The sequence below is a fragment of the Oculina patagonica genome, chromosome 8 (assembly GCF_052425735.1).
Source record: "Oculina patagonica isolate OP01 chromosome 8, crgOcupat, whole genome shotgun sequence".
NCBI classification, from domain to species: domain Eukaryota; kingdom Metazoa; phylum Cnidaria; class Anthozoa; order Scleractinia; family Oculinidae; genus Oculina; species Oculina patagonica.
This window is the reverse complement of record NC_135765.1, coordinates 26,370,495-26,386,491: the sequence shown is the minus strand read 5'-3', so window position 1 is coordinate 26,386,491 and position 15,997 is coordinate 26,370,495. Positions and strand designations below refer to the sequence as shown.

General features: G+C 39.1%; 2 protein-coding genes across 3 annotated transcripts in view; both read left to right on the top strand.

Moving 5' to 3' along the window:
* Positions 1–15,997, top strand: part of LOC144663716 (cytochrome P450 10-like) — a 71,066-nt gene that overhangs the window by 19,789 nt on the left and 35,280 nt on the right. The gene's annotated exons all lie outside the window — the stretch shown is intronic.
* The window catches only part of LOC144663718 (cytochrome P450 10-like), a 31,909-nt gene continuing 16,619 nt past the window's right edge, over positions 708–15,997 (top strand). The window contains exons 1-4 of one of the 2 annotated variants that reach the window (XM_078524757.1): positions 708–1,463; positions 4,734–4,924; positions 10,251–10,511; positions 12,019–12,116. In XM_078524757.1, coding sequence (XP_078380883.1) covers positions 1,021–1,463; positions 4,734–4,924; positions 10,251–10,511; positions 12,019–12,116 — 993 coding nt within the window. In that variant the 5' untranslated portion in view covers positions 708–1,020. Of the gene's footprint in view, positions 1,464–4,733; positions 4,925–10,250; positions 10,536–12,018; positions 12,117–15,997 lie in introns of both variants that reach the window. The other variant, XM_078524756.1, reaches the window with a different exon arrangement.

Genomic DNA, 15,997 nt, shown 5'->3' with positions numbered 1-15,997 from the left:
CACTTCCATGCATTTATGCAACTTATCAAACAAAACATTTTAGATCAGCTAAATCAGCAATAGGGTAGAAGTTCTTTCTTAATTCTGGCTTCTCGTACAAATAGGAATACGGATACCGTCACTGTTTTGTTTTTAATGGCTTGAGATAAATACCCGAATAAATATTATCAAAAGCAGTAAAATGAAGATGGCGAGTCGCGAAGGGAAAAGAAAAGAAAATTAACTTAAACTTAAATACTATCGACAACAATGCACGTCAAAGCAAACAAAGATTTCAGATAGCTCACCTTTGCAATCTAATCAAGATACTGCTGCCATCGGTCTCCCTTTTGGAAAGGTTTCAAAAGTTATGACACTAACCGGCCTTCACTCGTCAAATTCAACATCGGTCAACTTAGTCTGCCATCACGTGTGCCGACTTCGAATACACGTATAACGGTAGAAAAGTTCTTTAAGCGAGCTCACAATTATCCAGTACATCATTCTCCCCTGAACCCAAAACTCTGTTTAACTGTACGTTAGAAATCAAACGCGTTTTGCCGATGGATGCTCTTAAAGTTGATTCAGTACTCATGACAATCAAAGATGGCGTACCGAAACTGAGTAAACAACAAAGTGCCTAGTTCCCAGTGCTACTCGGTTGGAGTAATTTTAACATTGCCCGTCCACGGGCCACAACATATAGGCGTCTGTCACCGCCTAAAAAACAACAACAAAAAAAAAAAAACAAAAAAAAATATAGCCATCGCATCCAAGTATTTTAATTACCTCAGGCATATTGTGTCTTAACATCAACAAGGCAACTTCCAACGACCAAAAAGTTAACAGACAAAATATTTACCTATTATTTGTGCCACTGACGTTTTGTATGTAAACATAAACAAAGTTGACCTTTGCTGTACGAAACACGATCTACTGATCGAATATCATTATATTCAGCTGATCTGCCCTTTCGTGTCGCTCGCCTGTTTGTGCCTGGATGTGGTGAATTTGACGGAATTTAGAGATCTTTCTCACGAAATGGACGAGGCGCTGTACTTGGTCTGTTCGGCTCTACTGATCTCAATCGTAGTTTGGTTGTTAAACCCCTTTGGAAAACTGCACAACTTCCTGAGCTATCTCTTGCGACGGGACAATGGCCCGCATTCAAATCTTTCAGAAGGAGTTCGCTCGTTCGACGAGATGCCAGGTCCAAAGGGATTGCCATATTTCGGAGACGTGATCAACTATCTCAAAAACTTCGAGTTTAAAGCACAGATGGCCGAGCTCAAAAACTCCTTTGAGAAGTACGGGCCGATATTCAAGAGGACAATTATGGGCAGGACGATCGTTTTCATTCAAGACCCCAGGGATGTAGAAATCGTCTTTAAAGCTGATGGCAAGTATCCTGTGCGAGCTACAAGATCCACAGCAGGCGTAATGTACAGGAAAAGCAGAAACCGTCCTCAAGGTGTTGGAGCACTGTAAGTACATATAAAATAAAAGCGCCCTTCTGATTAGCCTGCAATTTCCATACAGCAACTTCTCATCGCTTTGGTTGTTTTTTGGGATGAGAGGCCGGGGGTGTATTCGCAGATTATGTTCTAATTGAGTGCGATATCTTCCATACTTTTTAGCTCTATTCCCTTATTGTCGCTTGGAGGCTTCATGCGATTAACAAGTGACCAAAAAATGAATGAAATGATGCTCGCAGTGTGTAAGCAATTGATGCAACTGCAGTTTTAGCCTGAAAAAAATTTTCAAGGCTACAACGGGATTTGAACCCATGACCTCCGCGATACCGGTGCGTTGCTCTACCAGCTGAGCTATAAAGCCTTTATACGTTGGGAGCAGGTCAATTGTGATCCAAGATCTCATGACATTTTAAGAACATATCTTTGGGATGCCAGATGCCTCTTTCGGAAGGCAGCACTGGCCATTACCAATTTAAGATAGTTGCCTTAGCAACGTAGGAATCGAGTTTTTAACTGTCAGATCTCTATTACAGACAACATTATAACGATATTATTGCAAAGAAGGTTGATTCTGTTTCATTTTGCAGCCAAACAAGCCAGATCGCAGACATGTTATTAATAAATTAACCCATTATAGAAAGTACATTCTAGAAGGTCGCCTACATATTAAAGTCTGACGTCGCTTGTGATACAAACCGCAATACGTGGTTTGCATAAATTCTGGGCGCGAAGTTATTATTAAAATTAGTAGTTTGTATGTATACATGCATGCTTTTCGTTAGATTTGCATAAAGAGGTTTACTTTAAAAAAATATTTACATAATTAAAGCACTTTGTAACATAACACTAAGTATGCTTGCTTAGTATGTTTTGTAGGAGCTTTAGAAAATTGAACTCTAGTGCGTTCCTAGTTTTTGACTTTTTGATGGGCAAAATGATTTCGTCCGTCACAGTTTTCAAAGAGCTGACATTTTTATTCAGTAAAGAAAAAAAGGATAAGTGGAGTGGTTGATATGTTTCAGTTATGTACAGTAGATATATTTTTCACGTCACGTGCAAACCTCTGGCCTGCATGTCACCGTTACAGCTATTATCTGGGTCGTCACACAATCCTCCTTTACTGGGGAGCTTCACAGCGGTCAAACGCAAAAATTGACGTCACTTCCGATTTGCGGTACCTCGAACTTTTCTAAGAATTTGACTCGAAAGTTTGCAAACCTTTGTAGGAAATTGCTATAGAAATAGCACGGTGAAAGAAAATTTCAAGCTGGGAAACTCCGTGGATTACAATTATCAAATTTCCATAAGCGGCGTATAAACCTTAACTTTCTTGTCACGGCGTTAACGTTTGGTTTTAAAGCGAGAAATTTCGTAAATTTAACATCTGGTGTTTTAGTCCATCAGCTAGTGGGGTTGTATGGCTCACTTAAGGGGAACAAACGAAACTTGTCTAATATTACTCTTCGACTATTAAGCATCATAAAAATGTGTGATAGCAAGGATAAAACGGTAGCTTTCACTGTGTAAAGCGAATTTGAAATTTGCTCTCATATTCTTCTTTTGGCCGCCATCTTGGATTTTAAAACAAAAATCCTTAATTTTTTTTATTCGTTCTTAAATACTTACTGATTTTTTGCTTAGATATATATTTGAGAGGTACTACATATTCGGGACATTATTTTAGCATTGTTTACCGTAATAAAAGCAAAGTACGCAATAAATGGGGTCGCAATGTCCGCCATTTTGTTTTTCAGCTCGTTTTCCTTTTGCTCCTCAATCATCTAAAATAACAAAATTACCATAAAGGCGTTCCATCGCAATGCTACGTTTTTTCAAGTATACTACACCATTAATCAGTATACCCCAAATAAGATTACATAGCTACGTCCACGCATAAGGTTAGAATAGGGCTCAGTTAAGAGATTGTTGAGTACAGAACAGACAGAATCGCCACACTTGTATAAAGTCCTCCTTCACTGCTGTTATGCTTCTGTCAACTCTTCTGGAGCGGTGAAGGAATTACCGGAAGGGAATCAGTAGCTCTTCTCTAAATTGTGGCTTGAAAATTTCCTCTTGTAACATTGAGTTCGGTTAGTGGAGATGCCTCGCGTGGTGGGAGAACCTCTGGCTTTACTTTCCCGGGCGCCGTTCACTTTTCTCTGGCTTCACTTTCCCTGGCGCCGTGAATCTCATAGCACAGCACATCCACACTCTGACACGTCTTCTCGTACAGCTGATACACTTATGCTTTCGTATTTTTAATGATCACCTCGGATACTGCAACTCCTCCACGCTAATCGCCATAGCTCGGACGTACGTTTCGTACGTTGGCAAAGCTTCACTTTTCTGGTCTTCGCACCTCTTCCCTCTTTTTTAAAGTTCTTTGCATGTCCGTGGGACGATATGTTTGAAATAAAGGGCTGGGTTGGAAAATGACGATTGTTTTTTAGGGGGATTTATTCAAGACACTTGAATGGCAATGGTATTTTATCTACGCGCTCTCTTTTCTTCGTGAAATAATTTTTAAATCTGCACTTTTTGCTTTATTTTGTGGTACAAACAGTCATATTGTGAACAATAATCAGCCGTGGCGACGTCACATATGACATCACGTTGTTGTTTTTGAAACACTAGAATGAACGAAATCATGTTGTTAGTTCCAATAAGTTTTAAATTTGCGTTTGAAAGCGATTCGTTTACATTAAAAGAATGCAGGCAGCTTTGTAGCTTTTTCACCCCAAAAATCCAAGATGGCGGCCAAATTAAGAAGCGTATAGGGGAGCCAATTTAAAATTCGATTTATAAGTGAAAGCTACCGTTCCAACCTTGCTATCATACATTTTTGTGATGCTCAATAGGCAAGGATTAAGATAAGACATGTTTCGTTTGTTCCCCGAAAGTGAGCCATGAACCCAAATTTTCGGATCTCAGCTGATGGACTATTTGTTGTGAGACCAAACCACGACGGAAATGATAACGAAAACGCAACGTGGCAATCGAAATTTCGCCGTGCGGGTTGGAGCTATTGTTCCTGCGCTTATAAACTGAGTTTTTTTTTTGCTGACTTGTTCGTTCTTTGTTTTACGTCAAACGTTGGTGAGCGCCACGTGCGTTGACAATCGTCGTACAATCATTTGCATTTCAGCGCTAGAAAGTCACAAAATTATGCGTCTTTATAACCAGAATGGAAATTTGTATTGTAAAAATAAAATAACTGGGGAGCCCCGCTTTTGGGATCGCCTTTATCTATACGTTACTTATTTCATTAATTTTATTCAGAGAGGGAGAAGATTGGAGCCGATTACGCCGGGCCTTGGCGTCAAAGATGCTTCGACCCAAAGACGTACGTGAGAATCTGGACAACTTTAATGCCGTCACAAGGGATGCTATAGAACATATGGTAGCCATCCGGGGAGCGGATGACGTCATTCCAGATCTCGAGGGCGAACTTGCGAAGTATGCTACAGAATGTAAGTTTTGTAGTAGATTCTATTCTTTGCGAGATACCGTAACAAGCCTTATGCTGTGCAACCCAGGGCTTATTTTAGCCCCATAGAGATCAGGGCACCCAACAAATTATGTCGGTGGAATATCTGTTACGAAAGTCTTTAATGCCCTGAACTTTCGTGGCGTGAGGGTGTCACCTTTACAATGGTTGGATAAAAATTTCTCAATTTCTCAGTTTCTCCTGCTGTATTTTTTTTGGGACTGTGATTAAAGTCCCTTCCCTGTTAGAAATTTTTCGGACTGAATTTTTAGCTCTATTATGACCTTCAAGATTTCAAAGTATTGATTATTTTTCCCTCTTTTTTCGTACCAAGCAGATTTCGTTCTGATTATCGCTCTTTTTGCAAATTTTTCGTAAATGTTACCATATTCAATATTTGGAATTTCAAGTTGTTCATATGAGGGACATTTTCTACAGATTTGTCCAGTTTCCTTTTTACAAATGCTCTATTATTGCTGTATTTTATGAAATTGGTCTTTTTTTATATTTGACTTAGTCTCACAAGACTCTTTTGTCACTAACTGCAGTAAAATCATCTAACCACCTTGGTACTGTTGCAGTTAAGAATGTTACAGAGCTTGCACCGTCGACACGACTTACATTGAATTCCCCGAAAAAGACGGGCCATAAGTTTGTTTAACGATGCTACCAAATTAGTGAAAGATCGCAGAATTGTCGGAATCTATCAAGGATACGAATGTATTTTTATCAATAGCCAAGTCTTCTCTGAAAAAGGGACCGTTCATTTTTTATGGGGTTGGGGGGGGGGGGGGGGGGGGCTGGTGGGATTTGATAGATAGTCACTGTTATATATAATGGTTCCCCCTTTCTTCATCGGAAATTGTTACCTGCCCCCCCCCCTTTTGAAATCCAATTTTTTTTGATGAGCCCCCCCGCCAAAAAAAAAACAACAATCAAGTGAAATTAAAATTTATCAAGCCTTGTGACTAAAGAATGTATCAGTGTACAAAAACCGCATCCACCAAATAACTGACATTAACTCAACTGTTTATTGTGGATGCCGTCTGTTAGTATGGGTTGACTGCATTTTTAACCAATAAGCTGTTTGGTTGAGTTAAGAACCTCGGAAATGTTATTTTGGGCATTCTGGCAAGATTTTTGACTACTACAAAAGCCCTCATTACAATACTTAAAGGTATATATATTTTTTTGTGATCCCCCTTACAGACCATATTTTTTTGGCTACCCCAATCCCCCCCCCCCTTGAAGGCATATCTTTTCGTGGCCTCCCCTCAAATCTCACAAGCCCCTTCTACCTCATAAAAAATGAACGGTCCCTAAGAGAATTTTTTCTCCAGGTGAAAACGGCTGATCATGATATCCGGGTCTCTTATTGGCCAAATGTCTTATAAATCAAAATCTCCTATATATTGGCTGGAGCCTTCTTTGACGGATTTCATCTTGAACGGTCTTAGGCAAGATTAAATGATCCACTAAAATCGCCTCTGGGAATTATTTTATTTTTCTTTATCAATACAATTCTCTTAAATGTTCCTGTTTAAATTATTGTTGGCTCGTAATAGTTAAGTCAGAATTAGACATGCCCGTCTTTGGTGTTCAATCGTGGCTATATCAATAATGTTTAGGAAAATATTTTAGTGTAAACTTATACTAGTTTTACCAATGAACAAATCGAGGTCATTGTGACGTCAAAATATGTTGACAACACAATATGAGGTCAAACATACCCTTGCCTCGCACGTCTCGCTGGCTTGCCTCGCATGCCTCGCTGCCTCACACATTTTTAAGACCCCTCTTGATCTCAGGGAGCTCATTATTTCTAGCAAGGATTGCTTGTCGAGGTATTCTTTCCACCTTGCCGACCGAAAACAAGAAGGCTAAAACTTAGTTTCACATGCAGAGAGTGCATCGCCTTGTAACAGCAAGGCATGCGAGGCAGAAATCCCTACTTCAAATAAAAAGGCTAACCGCAAGCTACCTAAGCTAACTGTAGGCTAACAGGAGTGCTACCGTAGTGCCATTTAGGCAAACCGAAGTGCTACGTAGGCTAACCGGAATGGATCGCATATGCCTCGCTGCCTCGCACTTTGTGATGACCTGGTCAAGAGCAACTTGTTGAATGGCTTCGAAGATTTACTGGTTATCTTCCGATCTTCTGACAGAACCAGCTGAATTCGTGTTAGGGCTAATTTATTTTTCCATCATAAAAAATGGGGGTCACCAAGCTCGTTTTTTGACTTCTAAGCACTTAAAGCGAAGATAAAGGGTGTTTTTAACAGATTCTACTGTAACTCTGGTTACCGGTGACGTAATGAAAATAATCGCAAATTGTTTAGCAATATTTGGAAATTTGTTTGATATCATAATTGCAGCAGCAACTGATAAATATTTGTGTACAGACCCATCAAATTATAAGAGTAGGGAAGTGCAGGAAACTGTTATATGCCCCTTTAACGAGATTAGTTTTCGTTGCCATAACAACCGAACAGAAGTGACTTACAGGATGTTTCCAAAGCGAAACATCCTGTAACACTTTTTTATTATATTCAAGCTGAAGCCTGTCTCAAAATTTTTCATGTAAAGCATTTTGTCTTTTCAATGGTCATTCAAAGAAAGTAATATTATGATTTTGGTGACGTCATTTTATCACGTGATTTAAGCAAGAAAGCTTTACCGTTGACATGGCTATCATACATAAAAATGAAGTAGAGGTAACAGGCTTTCTGAACAACCATGATAGCCTTTGTCCCTAAGAGTGGTAAGAAATTCGAAATTTTGGGGTCCTGGCCCATAGACCCTTTGTATAAATGGCGTCCTCATTTGAATAACAATAGAGATACATCCTAAGCCTTACGTTCACGTAAAAAATCCTTTGTTAAAAACATCCACACGAGGCTAAGGATGTACATAGTATTGTTATTCAAATTTGGGCGCCATTTATGCAAAGGGTCTATGGACTACATTATTTGAAGCGTAAATATTAACAAACGAACATAACGTCCATCATCATCTGAACCAACACGATCCAACTTAATTTTGCCATCCCAAAAGCTACTAAAAGGCCAATTGAAAATTGCAGGTACGGTCTAGAAAAAACTGTATCTAGACACCTTAATTTTCAATATTTGACTGTACTTTAGATTTTAATTCTTCTCATTAACTTTAAAACTTGTTCATTTCACCAACATGAAATGACTTCTCAACCAAGTCTGTTTTATCGCTTAGTGTGGCTATCTAACTCTTGATTTTTTTACGGAGGATTCTTAGCTAGTGATCGAATTTCTCCAAAACTCCTTCGACTATACTTTATATTTAATGCTTTTAATTGGTTCGGTAAACAAACTGAAGCTTGGAGGCAAGGTCTCCCTCTTTGTCGAGCGCCATGTTGATTTCGCCAGCGTTTTCTTTTGGTTCAAATGCAAACCCACAGCTTGTTTTCTCCTTTGACATGACAACCTCATTTTCCGAACTGCGGCTGCCTCGAGTTCAATACCGCTCAAAAGTAAGTTGACAGTCTTTCGAGTTATGATCCTCGAGACTCGAGATTCGATTCTCGAAACTCGAATTCGAGACTCAAGTAGAGAATTTCGAGTTTCGAGTCGAGAAAAATAATACGCTTGTCGCTTGAATGATTCCTCGAGAATTTCGCTTCAGAATACTGAAAAGTTCGGCCAGACACAAAAACTTTTGTCAAACAAACGAGTCTAGCGGGAACGATTTGAACAGACCTTCACCGGCTCAGACCCCACTACTCCTGTGGACGTTCTTGGCACTTATTTTAATTTTCAAACTTATACACTGTTTGAGTTTTAACCCTGTTCAGACCGGGCTTTCTTTGATCTTCTCAGACCTGGGGGGGGGGGGGGAGGGGCTTCGGAAGCCCCCCCCTATCTAACTTCCAGAATATTTAAGCAATCGCAATGAAACTTATAGGATGTATTGCATGTCCGAAAATCTTTCTTTTGGTATACGTCACGTGGGATGGTGACGTCACATCACGTGACAATTACATCATGATGTCAAAACAGCCGCCATCTTGGATCTGCCATCTTTAATTTCAACATTTTTCCAAAATGCCAGAAAACCACCCAAAATTACTGCTAAGTACTTAAAATCAATAAAAATGTGCTTTAAACCCGTAAAAATGTAAAAATAATTCCATTTAAGTTGATTTTTATTGACAGAAACATGCAAAATTACAAATTTGGGACAAGATGCCTGTCAAAATGCCGTTGCCATGGTGATGTCAAGTTCATGACACATCATTCAATCCTACCAAATTATTGCCAGATAAATTTTAGGAAAACTCAGAAAGTTTGGGAGCGTTTGAGTTAATCTTAAAAAAGTTATAAGAGTTCAAAGTCAGCACGGGCCTCAAAAGCCCCCCCCGGTCTGAATAGGGTTAAGGTATTTTCAGTTCTGGTCAAGTGAATTGTGAAATGCGGCTGTGACTTGAAACTCTTGGAGGACTTTTCAATGGAACAAATCTAGTCAAAGGGCTTACCTGTGTGATGTCTGTTTTTTTCAGATTATGTTGATTAGTAAACTTCCTTGGAAAAAAAATTGGCAGTTTAGAAGCCTCTCTCCTCCCTTGACGGGGGGGTGGGGGGGGGGGGGTACGAACAGTCTTCGTTCAAGACTATCTTGAGCCAATAACATCCTAACGTTTGTTGTTTAAGGTTCTTTACTCTGTTGTTTAAGGTTTTTTACTCAAGTTTGCCAGTTACAAGTCTCGTTTTTGCAGGGCAGCTTACTGATTTTTGACGTTATACCCCAAACACGAGAGACAGTGTTTCATCGGGACATCTAAGCACCGCGAAGAGAGTTGAAAATACGACGCGCAGCGGAGTATCTTTAAAGAAATTCGAGGTGTTTGGATAGCCGATGAAACACTGTCTCGAGTGTTTGATATATCTTCTCAACTGAAACAAAAACTACGGAGCAAACGGAGAAATTAATAGTAAATATCTATGCCAATTAAGACCGGATATCCAAACCTCCTTCATGATTTTCTTTGTTGTAACTTGATAATTTATTAATGAGTTTGAGAACATCCGTTCTGAACCTTTGAGTATCTATATCTGGCACATCTTTTACATTTAATTGCATGGCAATTAATCTTGTTTGCTTAAAAAAAGGGTGTCGGACAAGATCTCCATTGCACTAACTCCGAACAACTGCAAAACAGTATCACGGACGTTACCCACCTTACGCACCCTATTAAAAATTCAAATTGTTTATTTTATTACATTTAAACGCAAAATTGGATACAATTCTGAAACGTTCCTTTCTTGTTCCTGTTTTAGCTGTTGGTACAATGGCGTTCGATGAAAGGGTTGGATTGTACGATGACCCACCCAACGAGGAAACAGTCAAGATGGTTAAAGCAACTTTTGATGCTTTTAAGTATATGGGCAAGTTGTCCAGAGGATTGGAAGGCTTGATCTTTAGATTTGTGAGGACACCTACCTACTGGAAATTCTGTGAAGCCCAAGACACTGCGATTGGCATTAGCCAAAAAATTGTGGATAAAAAGGTCATGGATTTGAAGAAAACGGCAGAGGAAGGTAAAGCATTTGCTGAGGATGGACGTAAGTACAGCATTCTACTAAATGTAATTTTATGGTTAGAAAACCCTTCCTTTCGACTGTCTGTGATTTCCGACATTATTGTACGTTCAGTAGATAAATAGTTTACATTCGATGCCGACAATAAAAAAAGAGAATAAATCTTTACAAAAGAAATGATAAGGTTATCCCATTTCTTAACAATCTGATACTCTTTTTTCAAGTGTTCCATATTTGAGGGTCTCAATGGGGTTTACCGTCAGCCGTCAAATGGCTTAAAATTTAACCGTTCACCGTTAACCGTAAAAAAAAAATCAGAAATTAACCGTCAACCGTCAAAGCAATCCCCCCCCCCCCCCCACTGAGACTCTCTTATTTGCTTACAATTTCTTTTAGATAATGGTTTGTTACGCATTTGTTAGTTAGATTCCTTAAGGGAGCTATTATGAAGCTTAGTGCTTGTGATATGATGCTGGCACGATTGTCTCGAAATATTTCACTTTATCCTTTCTCATTACCAGTAGTTGACCAGCTCGCAACCCACGTCATCCAATATGAATCTCTTTCAAATTCTTACAGCTCATACTGCAACAAATGACCAACGTTCTTTTTCATTTCTTCCCCCTAAACTCTGGAATTTTCTTCCAAGGGAAATTAAATTATCTGAAACCCTATCTATTTTTTTAAAAAACGACTGAAGACGCTTCTTTTAAGAAGACCTATTTTTATTTTATTTTTTCTTTTCTAGTTTAAATACCATTGTGATTATTATATTTATATGTGTCCCGTCGTTTTTGCATGTTTAACCCCCCCTCCCCCCTCCGGTACTAGCGCATCGATCACCAATCGCCAATGATCAGCAAGCTAGTCAAGAGACTACTCACTGACCAAAAATACTGGTTTGAAATTCCGGGTATTCCGCGTGGCGAATGGAACAGCATTTTCCGGTTGTTGCTCACGTTCCAAGCGCCCTTGATTATGCGGGCACGTTCGATTCCGGCTGGAAAATACTGGACGCGAGTAAAATGGTCGAATGGAACGGTATTTTCCGGTTGTTTCGATTTTCCGGAATTTTTTTCTGGGAACTTTCCGGTCCATTTGCTTCCCAACCCAGAATATCAGAAATTTTTGGTTGAATGGAAAGCGCGCAAGTATTCCCGCACATACATTATTTTGACATTGAACTTGTGGAGTAGAGCGGTTTTCACTTGAGTGTCGAAAGTAAATTGCGTTTGCTTTGGTTTTGCATTACTACGCTTAGTGATTGGCTTAAAAATCTCGCGCCGCTTTCTCGGCCAATCAGGAGTAAAACCAAAACAAATCGTGACTCGCTCGCGCACAATTTCCCGCACTTCGTGCCAGATACATGTATTTGCTTCGAGTTTTGATTGGTTCACTGGATTGTCTGTGTCCTTTGTGATTGGCCAGAGTAATTACTTTGGTTTTGGTTTTACGACACTCAATTGAAAACCGCTCTAAATCGTCGCGATCGTCTTTTGCACTGCAGCTGTCCCTCTGCTGACCTATCTCATAATGAAAGGCGAACTCACACCACAGGAGATCAGCATGAATTCTATTTCGATGTTTAGAGCAGGAGTAGACACGGTAAGATGTAAAATAAGAGAAAGAATGGGGGTGGTGTTAAAGGTAATGCGTAAGTCGTATCCGCGCCAAACTAACCGACTTCCATTCCGTGTTGTATTGCTACTCGTCCCTAAATGTAATATTTCCCAATTTCATTAATAATTCGTCAAGTTAATAAACAAGGGAAAACAGAACCGTGACCGTGGTTTGGATATTTGACTTTTTTAAATTCTCAACCTCGGATATTGCATTTCTAGCTTTCTGATTGGTTCACCGAATCCCGGTTATCAGCTCATATACCTTTGTTTGACCTTATATGGGAAATGAGTGCGGCAAGTGCCGCTCAGCGTAAAATTGTTTTGCGGGAAGCAACAGTTCCATCAGGGAAATGGTTGAAAACAGAAAATTTGGCGAGCTTTATGAACAAGAAATAATTAGCGGTGCCTACAAAAAAACACAGAAATGCCATAGTAAACTTAACTACGCAAAACAAAAGGATTGATGTAAAAAGTTTAATTAGTAATACTTGTAAACGCACAACAAGAGCGAGTGAATAAAGTAGAAAAGCAACAAATAATTTACAAAAGAACGGCAAACTGACACAGTTTCATTCAGTGTACGTCATAAAATTAGGCTCAGCACTTCTGTAAAGTTTGTTACCTTTCAATCTTGGTCTTGTCCTTTTATAACAAGAACATTGAGAAGCTTGAGAAGCTTAAAATCGGGCGCTTTGCCTTGAAAGGCAGGGTTCAGTACAGCAGAAACCACGAAGCAGTTACTTAAGTAGCACTCAGTCCGACTGTGTTTGTGTAAGTCACAGGGCTTGCATGAGCTGTATTAGTGTGCATAATATAATATCTAGAACGTTGTCGAGATTGCATTATTACTTAATGACATGTTGGTTTCAATTTATAAATGTATCTCACACAATACAAATAAACGATTGAAGTAGACGACTAGACAATGTAAAGTTTGACTTAGCAAAGTGCAGTGTATTGGTAATACTGTAAGGTGCGGTTTCACCTGACGGTCGTGTGCTTTTCGGTATTTTCCAGGCATTGCACTTTGATGGGACAGTACTACAACTGTTTACCGGGGAACTACTATTGTCAAGAAAATGATCACAACTTGTTGATGAATGATTGAACATTTGTTTCATACCATTACTGTAATAGCAATTGATGAAGGCTTTTAGTACTGAACCAAAGTATAAGGACTGGGAAATACTGAAACCCATTATCAGCCACCTTAAACGGAAATATCTTGTTGGTGTTTCAAGGAATACAAGGAAACTTCACTCATCCCATGTATCTATGTATTGCGGTATTTTGTAATTTTTTGAGTGATTTTTGGGGATGTTTGGCAGGTGATAGTTTTTTTAAAAGAATTAGTAAAATTTAGACAACTAAGAAATATTGAAAATTTAATGTGAATTTAACATTGGAATTTGAAGTTAGAAATTGGCAGACGGACACCAAACAGTCCCGTGACATCCTGGAGTGTTTTTGCATGGGGGTCAACTGTGTGATGATGTTTCCATTTTTTTCTTCAATCCCCACTGATAAAGAACTGTTGTTGGTGTTATGTTGGTGTTATCACATGTCAAGCCTTTAACAAGGTATGAAAGAACACAAGGATTTAAATTATTCTGGTGCTCAATTTTTGCGTAACTAAAATTAATGTTACTCAAATTCCTGATGGATTCTGTCTTAAACTGTTACGAGCTTAGTATTTCCAAATTATTGCATGTCAATGTAAGGCAAGACAAGACATGCCTTGGTTCTTATGTAATTCTCTTAAAAACACATAAGATATTGACTATAATTTTGTCTGTGCTATGGCAATTCACAGTGGGGTGGTCTTGATGTGTCTTTAACTTGTAGACTGGACTGGACTAGTAAAACGCGGACTTGTAAAACGCCTCTAGACACTTCGAATTCCTTGGCCACAATCATCTTACGGCTCTCTTCAATACATAATGTCTCAAAAAAACAGTAACCTCAGAAAGAAGTCAGAAGCAAATAAGGTCGAAAGACCGAATTTGAACATATAACGGCAAATGTTCTAATGTCACGAACGTAGGAGTCGTGTAGGCCCGTCACCTTTATTTACCACATACTGCCCCCAAATTAAAACAGTACCCTCAGAAAGAAGTCAGAAGCAAATAAGGTCGAAAGACCGAACTTAAACATTTAACGGCAAATATTCCAATGTCACGAACGTAGGAGTCGTGTAGGCCCGTCACCTTTATTTACGATTGACTGTTGATTTCTGGACGGGCCCCGTTCTACCTCGTGCGAGCAATACAAACGACTGCACTCAACAGACGTCAAGTAGTGGAAAGAAAGAAACATATGCACACAACTCATAGCATCAATCCCGTTGTTTTAGTAGGGGTTTGCAGAACGAACATGTGCTATACTGCAAAAACATCTCCACGCTAAAACAGACCATAGAGTGCTCAAAAAAGCTAGAAATATGCCGTCGAAGAAACACACAAGAGCTTCAAACACAAATTGTTTCGCTCGCTAAACCGTTTAGTTTCCGTTTAGTGTCCGCGTTCTACAAGTCCGTGCTTAACAAGCCCTCGTTTTACAAGTCCGCGTTTTACAAGTCCGCGTTTTACTAGTCCTCGTTTTACAAGTCCGTGTTTTACTAGTCCGCGTTTTACTAGTCCGCCTTTTACAAGTCCGCGTTTTACTAGTCCGCGTTATACTAGTCCGCGTTTTACAAGTCCGCGTCTTACTAGTCCGCGTTTTACTAGTCCAGTCCAGTCCTCGAAATACAGTATGCCAAAACTCCCCGCCCTCTAAAGATAAGTCCTTGACGGTTCTTGTCGTTTTTCGGTGCCTATTCATCTTCGGCATCTTTCTCATCCACCTCTCGTTCTGTCCTGTGTCTGTCATCACACGAAAGAAAAGCTGATTCTCAAAAAATCTGCCACAAAAGGAAATTGACAAAAACAATATGAAAACCATATATCGAAAGTTTCTTATTCTAAAATTTTATCATACGTCTTAATTCAGAGCTACAAAGAAGTTCCTCCTTTTGAGTTATTGATACTGTTCTTACAGTACCTCTTTCCACTAGCGAAATTTTACAAAATTCCTTCGCGGCGAAAAGGTAGCGCGAATCCAGAACAGACTCCAATCGAGAGTGGGTTAATTCTAGATTACTATTAATTAACTATTACAACATTCATTTTTAAAATAGTTTCCCAAGCCGACTAAGCTAACTAAACGTCGAGTGTATCTTTCAGTAAACAAAACATGCCGTTATGACGCCGGAAATCCAGCTCACGCATACTATACCCCGTGACTCACGCAAACCTCCGACTTACGTGCTACTACAGTCATTCCTTTCTAAACATTTTTTTTTTGACCACCACCGTACCTTTCTACCCAAAAAACTCATGAAACCGCCCGGTTTTAACCTGTTTTAACCTTTCAAAAATTAGAGCGTTCGAAACTAAATAAGATCCGTAATCACAAACAACATACAGCCGTTTACCAGCACTCTTTAAAACTCCTGAAACCCTTCAAAATCAGGCAAAATAAATCTTTGAAATAACCTTTATCAATGTTTCTTATTTTTTATTCAGTTCTATAAAATGCCTTTCATACACTACTGTCAAACAAAAATTTCAATTTCCTCAAAGTTTCAAGACAAAAGAATAACAAATATTTCGTGCACAATGTAATTTGATTAAGCCAATATTATCACGTCTAAAAATACTTCAAGCAATTCAGTGAAAACCCGTTTTTTTTTCGTATCAACGAAAACCACTTTCGAATAATCAATACATGAAAATAACAATAAGATCAAAAGGAAGAAAGGAACCTTTCTAATTATTTGAAGACTTTCAAAGCCGTGATATTATGCATCCAATCCGCGATAAAATT